At 41.3% G+C, this 10,864-nt stretch overlaps 1 protein-coding gene across 1 annotated transcript in view; it reads left to right on the top strand.

Annotated features, from left to right (window-relative positions):
• The window catches only part of CNTN5 (contactin 5), a 1,092,962-nt gene that overhangs the window by 654,118 nt on the left and 427,980 nt on the right, over positions 1 to 10,864 (top strand). The window contains exons 5-6 of the mRNA XM_005872208.2: positions 9,705 to 9,828; positions 9,956 to 10,131. Of these exons, the coding sequence (XP_005872270.1) occupies positions 9,705 to 9,828; positions 9,956 to 10,131 (300 nt within the window). The remainder of the gene's footprint in view (positions 1 to 9,704; positions 9,829 to 9,955; positions 10,132 to 10,864) is intronic.

The raw sequence follows: 10,864 nt of genomic DNA on the forward strand, positions 1-10,864 counted from the left end.
CTTATATTTTTGATATTTATTTTATATATTTAAATGCCATTTAACAAAGAAAAATCTACCAAAAAAATGAGTTCGCGTGTCACCTCTGACACGCATGTCATAGGTTCGCCATCACTGATTAGTCAGAGGCACTGACCTCTTTTCCCTTATATTGTCAAGTAAAAAATGACAACAGCCAACACAAAAATAGCTATATGGTGTGAATGAATCAAACTTAAATCCATTTTTTGGTCATATTGACAAATAATATGCTGGCAAGCAGCAGAACTTTAGTAATTACCTTATGTGTACCATGAGATGAAAAAGGTTGAAAATCACGGCTTTAGTGTGATTCTAAGAAGGGTGGCACCTCCCTTTCAGATGTGGTCCAAAAATTTGTGTAGTACTTTTGTTTGTTTCAGCGATTCTAGGATATTTATACTTCTTTAACTTAGTGAGTAGAGACCAAGAATGCTAAATAACCTATAATTATAATGCACACGTCTCTTAAATGCCCTGCCAGACATTCACATGTGTTGAAAATTCTTATGATTTTTGAAACTATAATCTAACTCTGTATTATATTATATACAAGGTATTTTTACATATGTATATGTCAGTGTAAAAATGTGTAAATTATAGAGAGATTATATTTAATTTTGTTAAGAACTTTAACAGGAGTTGTTGGCCATTTAGAAAATCATATCACTGAACACCAATGGAACTCATGACATTTGAGTCACTAATACCCCATTTGGATCAGTTTGCATTTGTAGCTGCTTCATTCATGGAGATTTCGTGAACAAAAACAAACTTGGATTACTTCCTTATGTCTTATACTAGAGGCCTGATGCACGAAATTCATGCAAGGGCCTTGGCCCCCGGCCCCCGCCTGCTGCCACCACGGCCTGGAGTCTCTTCCACCTCTGTCTTGGCCCCTGCCCCCTATGGCTTTGTCTGGAAGGAAGGCAGTCCGAAAGGTTGTTTGGCTGTCTGGTCTAATTAGCATATTATGCTTTTATTATCATAGATTATAACTAGAGGCCTGGTGCACAAAATTCATGCACAGGTAAGGTCCCTAGGCCTGGCCAGCAATCAGAGCCGATCTGTGGGGTGACCGGCAGAGTGATCTGGGCCCCCGCTTGCACCAGCCTCGGTTGGCCTGTTGCCGCCCACTTGTCGGCCCCGTCCCCTGCCGCTGCCACAACTGCTGGTCACTGCCCTCTGCAGGGTGACCAGTGGTTGAGGCCTGCGGGCTAGGGGCAGCTGCTGTGTTGAGTGTCTGCCCCCTGGTGGTCAGTGCATGTCATAGCGACCAGTCATTCCACCGGTCGTTCCACCATTCGGTTGATTTGCATATTAGGGTTTTATATAGCTAGATTGTCACTGAGAATTTACCTACAAATTAAATACTATTTTATGCTACTTCTATTTTTTACTTGCCCTTTTATTAAATTTAAAAATGCGTATAAATAAGTTAGAATATTTACTAATTTTTATAAAAGGTGGATTATAAAATAACTGTTATTAAAAGGATTCGAGAACCACTAGCCTAAATATGAATGTGCATCACTTTTCCGCAATTCTATGTTGTTTTTCTAGGCTTGCTGAAACCAGAATGGATGAGATTCTTACTAAAGCTCAGGGATAACAAAAAGGAAAAGGAGAAAGAGGAATCCTATTTATATATATAAAAGCCTAAGTGACCAAATGACCGAATGACTGAATGACTGTAAGACAACTCAAGCAGTTGCTATGACACACACTAACCACCAGGGGGAAGACATTCAATGCAGGAGCTGCCCTCTGATGGTCAGTGCGCTCCCACAGCCAACCTCCTGCAGCTGGCCAACCTCTTGTGGTCCCTCCCACCAGCCATCCGGCCCCGTATCAGCCCCAATCGGGGGCCGGCAAGCGAACCTCCTGTGGCCCCTTCCCCCGGTGGCCAGCCAAACTCCCGCGGTCCCTTCTCCTGACTGGCGGGCTCCCCTGATTGGCCCCGATTGCTGGCCAGGCCAAGGAACATCATCCATGTGCAAATTTGTGCACTGGGCCTCTAGTATAATAAAAGGCTAATATGCAAATAGACCAAATGTTGGAACGACCGATCGCTATGATGCACATTGACCACCAGGGGGAAGATGCTCAAAGCAGGAGCTGCCCCCTGGTGGTCAGTGCACTCCCACAGAGAGATCACCTGTCAGCCAGAAGCCAGGCTCATGGCTGATAAGCGCAGTGGCGTTGTCAGAACCTCTGCTGCCTCTGCAGCAGTGCTAAAGATGTCCAACTGATGGCCTAAGCCTGTGGTCAGCAAACTGCGGCTCATGAGCCACATGCAGCTCTTTGGCCTCTTGAGTGTGACTCTTCCACAAAATACCATGCGTGGGCGCGCACGTTCAGTGTGATTGAGACTACGTGGCCCATGCGCAGAAGTCAGTATTTTGTGGAAGAGCCACACTCAAGGGGTCAAAGAGCCGCATGTGGCTCATGAGCTGCAGTTTGCCGACCACTGGCCTAAGCCATCAGTCAGTCATCCCCCACCCCCAAGGGCTTCTGGAATGCGAGAGGGCACAGGCTGGGCTAAGAGACCCTTCTGAATGAACGAATTCCATGCACTGGGCCTCTAGTATGTGTGTGTGTGTGTGTGTGTGTGTGTGTGTGTGTGTATACACACTGGAGGCCTGGTGCACAAAATTCGTGCTTGAGGGGTTAGAGGGGGGGTCCCTCAGCGCAGCCTGCGCCCTCTCACAATCTGTGACTCCTCAGGTAGGGTCCCTAGGCCTGGTGGCGATCAGGGCCTATTGGGGCTTTCCTTTCCCCGGCTGCTGGCAGCTGGCAGTACCCTTGCCACTGCCACTGCCTGTCATCTCTGCAGCACTGTCTCCCCTCCCCAGTCACTGGTCGCCTCCCTCTGTGGGCAGCAGGTATGGGGTGCGATCACTTGGCTGTCCTTGGCCTCCCTCTGTGGGGCGATCATGGGGCCCCCAGATCGATTGCCCTGAAAAGGGAGGCCCCGCCCAGCACCGCAGCGCCGCTGGTCAGGTAGCCTGGGCCTTCCTCTTTGAGGCGATCAATCGTGGTGCTCCGTAATTGATCACCGTGCAGAGGGAGGCCCTGCCCACCCAGCCGGGGCTCCGTGATGGATTGCAGCTCACAGAGAGGCCCTGGCACCCTAGCTGGGGCTCCTCGATTGATTGCCACACACAGGGAGTCCCTGCCCAGCTGGCCGGGACACCACAATTGATTACAGCATAGAGGGAGGCCCTGCCCACCATGCTGGGGCTCTGAGATCGATCGCTGCACACAAGGAGGCCCTTCACACCTGACTGGGGCCCCGTGATCAATCACAACACAGAGGGAGGCCCTGCCCACCCAGCCGGGGCTCCGCGATTAATTGCCGGGCAGAGAGTGGCCTGGGCCTCCCTCTGTGGAGCGATCGCGGGGGATGGTGGGGCCTCCTGACCCCCGACCAATCGCATCGCACCCGCCTTGGCTGTCCTGGCACCAGTGCGTGCCATAGTGTGGTCGTCCGGAAGGTCATCTGGATGGTTGTTCTGCTGTTAGGTCATTCAGTCGATATGATATTACGCTTTTATTATTATAGATATATACATTTATGTGAATGTCAGTTTAGATTTACAAGTATAATTCATTAAACATTTCCAATTTATGTCACTCTATATAATTACCTCTAAACCTTGCCCCTGGCTTGCCTCCATAACTGAAATCATCTTGCCCAAATAATCTGGATGATATAGTTTATCTTATTTTTCTGATATAAACCTAAGAGAAAGCTATCCAGAAAAATTTAGTCATTACCTTTCTTACATGTCTACCTTCCACATTTTAGTTAACTATTTGAAGATCTGTTACTTTCATAAGTGCAAATCCTTTGGGAGGAATATATGTTTCCTTCAGAGAAGAGAGAGAGAATGGCGGACCAGGCATGATTTTTATAACTACAGGATTTCACATACCCTGAAATGATAGGCCCATAACAACCAATAGTGAAATATATAGAGGCAACTGAAAAGATAGGAACACAGCAAACACATTTTAAAAATTCAAACAAATATGAAAAGAATAAAAATATAAAAGTTTTTACAGGGATGATAAATAAGACTAACAAATCCAAGCTATGCCTAGGTGATATAAGGAGAACAGAACAAAGGAAAAAGATATGTTCTTGAAAAAGAAATTCTTGAACCTGCAAGCTATACAAAATGACATGAATATATATCTATCAAAATTCTTGAAATTAAAGGATGAGGAAAAAGGCCTATGGGCATCCAGTCATAAACTCCAATCACTGGGGAGTGAAGAAAGTCAGTCTAGAACTCAGACATCACCATGGTAATATTAAATGTGAACAGAGAGAGAGAGTGGAAGGATAACTATAGTCATTAATAGTGAATGCCTCATTTGATACCCAGTCAAGTTTTCTTTTAGTTGTAAAGACAACAAACAGATATTCTTAACCATCTAACAAGGAATATAGCACATATAAACTTTAAATTAGGGAAAAAATAGGAAGCAGAAATGGAAAACCATAATGAAAAGACATAATAAATGTTTAATATCATAATAGGTAATAACTATGAATAAGAAACCATGTGAACTGTGATTAACAAACAAAACTGAGAAAATTTAGGAAATAAAGTGGGGGGAAAATTTTAGGAAATAAAGGAAGTGAGAAAAAGGGTGCTGATTTCATCATTCTTTGTAGCGGAGAAACAAAGATCATTTCAAAACTGAATCCTCTTCTGAAGAAAAACATTTGACATATGAATCTAATATTTCACGGACACTAACCACTAGCATTTTAAGTTCAGCCATCTACAAATATTTGTGGTCTGTTCATTAAAAGTCCGTTCAAGAAAAAACACTCTCAAAAACATGCATCCTATGAAAAATTAACATTGTGTGTGATGGCATCTGCCTGTTACACAACTATCTCAAAGATTTCTACCATGTTAAGTAAAGATTTTGATTTACTGATTATCACGATCTTTGTGATGATTTACCATCATTTAAGTTTTGAAGTCTATCTACCTAAGTTACAGATCCATCAAGCTAAAAATTGCAAAGTGTAAGGACATTGCTTTAAGCAATAAATGTATCATCTTTATCAATAGATGGACTCTGATTATAGAAGAACTAGAGGCCCGATGCATAAAAATTCATGCAATAGTAGGCCTTCCTTCCCCTGGCTGCTGGCACTGGCTTCCCTCTGGCACCCAGGACCCAGGCTGCTTCCCTTTTCTGGCCGCCGGCAGGTACCCGGGACCCAGGCTGGCTTCCCTTTGGCCACCTGCAGGCACCCAGAACCTGGCTGGCTTCCCTCAGGCCCCGGCTTCATCAGGAAGGACGTCCAGTCTAATTAGCATATTACCCTTTTATTTTTATAGGTAAATCAATATTCTCAGAAATAGTATCATCATTGATTACCCTTTTCTGGGAATTGGTACACTCTACCTAGACACATGCTTTTTCACCCCTTACAATGAACTTCATTTCTAAGAGGAAAATGAAAGAAGGAGAGAAAGGATGAGAGAGTATACGCTAACATGCTTTTGGAGTTGACAATGAAAAACAGAGATACAGAGTATGGACAGTCATCTTTACTAATAATAGAGGAATATGCAAATTGTCCAGGACACCGTCACAGTAACAGTAATGACCAGCATGCTGCCTGGGGCGATAAGGCCGGCAGGGGGGTTAGTGAGGGACGACCAAACAACTGAACAGCAGTCTGTGTGTGGTGACCAGGTCGGCGAGGCGGGGGGCAGTTGGGGGCGACCAGGCTGGCAGGGGGGGAGGAAAGGGTGACCAGGCAGGTGAGCAGTTAGGATCCAGTGGTCCCGGATTGTGAGAGGGATGTCCCCTGAGGGCTCCTGGATTGGAGAGGGTGCAGGCTGTGCTGAGGGGACCCCACCCTGTGCACAAATTTTGTGTACCGGGCCTCTAGTGATAGAATAAATGTTGTTCAGACTAGTCACTTGTTTTTCAGTCCATAATTTAGCAAGTCGTACCCCTCTGCTATTCTCTAAACTGACAATCTTTTATTCCTCTTGTCTGTTTTGACATTTTTAAGAACATAAGATTTGACACCAAAGAACCTTAGTTAAAATCAACCATTTAGTCTGTGGTTAATTTTGCAGAAGTCTCTCAGAACCTCAGAGTTTTCATCTTTGAATTAGAAATAATTACAATTCTCAGCTCAGTGAATTAAATAATATGAAAGTGCTTTGTAAATTGTAGCAGTGGCAATTAGGTTCTAGATACCAACAGTTCTGGATTTGTATTCCAGGTTCATCATCTATTTGCTATATACATTCAGTCAATTGACTTCAGCCTCAGTTTTATCATCTATAAAATGGGGGGGGGGCGGTTAGTTCTGGTCACATGGTTATATTACATAACATATTGCACATACATTTATTGAGTACTTATGAGTTACTGTGTATTTATTTATAAGTGTTAATGTCCATTGATCCTCATTATAACACTGTAATGAGACATTATTATCTACAATTAATAAATTGAGCAGCAAAAGATACAAGTAGCTCAAGGCTAGAAAATGATGGTACTGGAATTTAAACCAAAGTATGTCTGACTCTAAAGCTCATGAGTTTGATAATGTATAGATATATAAAATACATTTATTAAATGTTAATTTTATATATCCTAGGCATTTATAATCTATATACATATATAAAAGCCTAAGCGACTGTTATGACCGAATGACCAGAATGACCGTCGACCAGTCGACCAGTTGCTATGACGTGCACTGATCACCAGAGGGCAGACGCTCAATGCAGGAGCTGCCCCCTGGTGGTCAGTGTGCTCCTGTGGCCCCTTCTCCTGGCCGGCCGGCCCCCATTGGCCCTTGGTGCTAAACCATTCGTAGAGACCTGTTTCTGGGTCGGGGTTTCATACATAGCAGAGCGGCTTCCTTACTGTGATCTATTGAAAGTCAGCCCTTGACACAAGGGTTTGTCTCACTCCCATCCTCTCCCTTCCCCAGGGGCTGCCCGTCCCCCACGGTGTCAGTGCAGTGGCGAGGGAAGGAGGAGGGCGGGAGGCGGGGAACCGCGCGGTGGTGGGATGCCAAGGGTGGCATTGGCACCCAGCATCCGTTCCTTCTGCGTCCGGCCTGGCAACTGTCGCCTCCTCTCCCGACCCTGCCAGGGTCTTCGGGCCTGGGCTGGAACAATGGAACCAGGGGTGGGTGGTGGTGGACGCGGCCCCTTTCCCAGAGGGGCCAAGAGTCATCTCCCTCCTCGGGGCCAGCGGCCAACCTCCTGTGGTCCTGTTCCCCACCCCCCCCATGCATGAATTTGTGCACTGGGCCTCTAGTATATAATCATTTCAGTGTATTAGAAGTGATTATTTTTTCATAACTTGATTGGACAGTTTAACTCTAATTGAGAGTTTAATGAGGTTTCATGTGCTTTGCCAAATTTTTAAATTAATTATGATGCAAAAACAATTACAATATTTTGAGAATAATTTTCTCTAGTTATTTATTTATCCAATCACTTGTTTTCCTTATTTTTAAATAAAAGTTTTCAGTGACATTGGTATAATTTGGTGTAGAGAAATACATTTCAGTTATTTTCATAATATTTTTTTTGTTGTGAGTTAAGATAAAGAACCTCATCTAGGTTATCTAGGGCTCAAAGAAAATACCTCCCATCATCTACTCATTATGAGTGCTTAGTTTATATTGGATGAATGTTTAGAATATCATGGCACTTATTTTCTTTGCCCCAAAAGAATAGACTTATCATGCATTTAAATAAAGAAAATTAATTTACCTATATTCGAAGTATGAAAGTATACATCTTTTTAAGTTATAATTTTTTAAAGCTCACATTTTTGTATAGTATTTTTGATATTTTCTTGTGGTTATCCACAGACCAAGTAAACTTCGAATTGTTTAGTACAGACATTGGAAATACGGCTTTTCTAAAATTTCCCCTCTTCGTTTTCCTAAGGCAGTTATTTTAAAAGAGGGTAATTTTGACCCCAAAGGATATTTAACAGTATCTGGAGATGTTATTTATTATGTTGAGGAGGTGCGCTACTGGAATCTAGTGAATAGAGGCCAGGGATGATGGGAAATATCTAACAAAGCACAGGACAGTCTCACAACACAGACTATCCCAAAATGTACCACAGTGAGAATCTTTTTTTTTTTAATTAATTAATTTATTTTTTAAATATATTTTATTGATATGCTTAGAGAGAGGGGAGAGGGGAGAGAGACAGACAGCCCTTGACCGGAATTGAACCTGGGACCTTTCAGTCCGCAGGCCGATGCTCTATCCACTGAGCCAAACCGGTTCGGCCACAGTGAGAATCTTGATCTAAGGTTATCATGCAATCAAATTCATGATTATTAAAAACTAGAAGCCCGTTGGAGAAAGATTTGCACAATAGGCCTTCCTTCCCCTGGCTGCTGGCACCAGTTTTCCCCCGGCACCCGGGACCCAGGCCTTTGGTCCAGCTGCAGCGGAGAAGCCAAGCCTCTTCAGTCTTCAGTCTTCACTCCGGCCGGAGCCTTCAGTCTTCGCTCCATGCCTGTGTATGCAAATTTACTGCCATCTTTGTTTGGTTAATTTGCATAGTCACTCTGATTGGCTGGTGGGCATAGCGGAGTGACACAAATTTGCATGTTTCTCTTTTATTAGTGTAGATAAAGCAAAAAGTTTTTACTTTTTTCCTAGGTTCACAATTCAGGATACTATAGATCCTAGGTATGCATATAATTCTGTAAATTCTCGCACTAATGCAGGCTAACATGACTCATACTCCCACAGCACATTTACTCATCATTTCTCCAGCAGAATGGTCTTCCTCAAGCCCAACCGGACATATGGAGCCTATATTCATTTCTACTTTTCCATGAAAGTTTTGTTAGTTTAAAATTACCTTATTATAGAATTTCTCTGAGTATTAACTAATTAAATGAGATAGAATCTAATGTCTGGCATACAGTAGGCACTTAGTAAATTTAAGTACTCTTCCTTTTTGCCCTCTTTTTTTAATGTCTTTTCTCTTTTGATCTCCTATTTACCTAATTTACTTACTGATAACCATTAGTTTTGACATTTTTATTCAGTTATTTACATTTTTGAGGACATATTTTATTTACTCCATGACAATATATTTATTTGTATTACATGATTTCTCCCTACACTTCAGCATTATCAGCACTAAGTACTGCTTGATTGAATAAGTGACAAAAGGAATATATAAGGACTGATGTTTTTATATCTGTATTATCCAAGTAGTAACACAATATTAATTCATATCTTTTTTCTTTATTGTATATTATTTTTAACATTCTAAGAGCTTTACAAACTTTTAGGTATTTAAAATAATGTTTTTGCCTAGTATTATTTACATAATAACACTCTGCTTTAGATGAATATAAAGATATATATTTTAAAATATACAAAAGTAATGCTTGAAATGCTTGTTTTCCATTATATATATCCTATTTTAATGAGAATTCTCAGTCAACTACAAAAAATCTATTTAAATATATGCAATCTACTAACACAATATAATTTCATAGCTAACCCTTTCTTTTAGTAATATGCCTTTGAGTACAAGGAAAGAGCAAGAATTTTTCATGCGAACATAATTAAGAAAAAAAACAAACATGTCTTGATATTTCAAGAAATTTTAAAGTGTATCTATCTTGGTCCTTACAGAAAGTGTGGACTATGGGCCAGTGTTTGTGCAAGAACCAGATGATATAATTTTCCCAACTGATTCTGATGAAAAGAAAGTAGCACTGAATTGTGAAGTTCGTGGCAATCCAGTCCCCAATTACAGGTAGAAATTCACTGTTACTTATTTTTCTTAAGTCTTAAAAATGTCCTTCAATGAAATTCTGACACTTCCAGGGAGTATTATAATGTCTCAAGTCATTTTCACAATTTGTCTTCTGATTTTTCCTTAGATGGCTTCGAAATGGAACAGAAATTGATTTGGAAAGTGATTATCGCTACAGTTTGATCGACGGGACCTTCATTATAAGCAATCCGAGTGAAGCAAGAGATTCTGGCCATTACCAGTGTTTAGCAGCCAACACTTGGGGAAGTATTCTTAGTAGAGAGGCCATACTTCAGTTTGCCTGTGAGTAAAGTTTATGTGCTTTTTCATGTGTATATATACCGTGTATATATATGTAATTTCCAAGTTTAGTTATGCAAAAGCATAAAACCTCAGATTTTAAAACAGTAGAAAAATCTTGGTAAGGATTAGAACTAGAAAAACAATGCCTTTCCTCCTGAGAGATTTTGAAATTCCCCGAAATCTTTCCCCTCTTCAAATTTTTAAAATTGATTTTAGGGAGAGAGGCAGGAGAGAGCAAGAAAGCGAGAGAGAGATTGATTGATTTGTTGTTCCACTTATTTATGCATTTATTGGTTGATTCTTGTATGTGCCTTGACCAGGGATCAAACCTGAAAACTTGGTGTATCCAGACAATGCTCTAACCAACTGAGTAACCCAGCCAAAGCTGTCCTCTTAAAATAAACAACCTTTTAGCCTGGGAGATTAAAAAAAAAAATCTTATTCATGAAAACAGATAGTTTTAGAATTTAAATATCTTTTGAAATCTAGCAAAAAATAGATTACTAATTCTGTCTGCTTTTTAAAATATCTACTTTCTGCCTCTATTGTTTTACTGTTTATTATAGGGTATTTGTTATAGAATCTTCTGGACATAAAATTTTTGCATAGTATAAAACTTCTGCTTATGGTAGTTAAACCAAAGAAATGCCTCTGAAATGTTAATATTTCAGATTCTGACTAGAACTTCCTAACCAGTTGTTCCAATTTTTTATTAGATAAAATAAACCATGTG

This window comes from Myotis brandtii, unplaced genomic scaffold (assembly GCF_000412655.1).
Source record: "Myotis brandtii unplaced genomic scaffold, ASM41265v1 scaffold37, whole genome shotgun sequence".
Taxonomy (NCBI): Eukaryota; Metazoa; Chordata; class Mammalia; order Chiroptera; family Vespertilionidae; genus Myotis; species Myotis brandtii.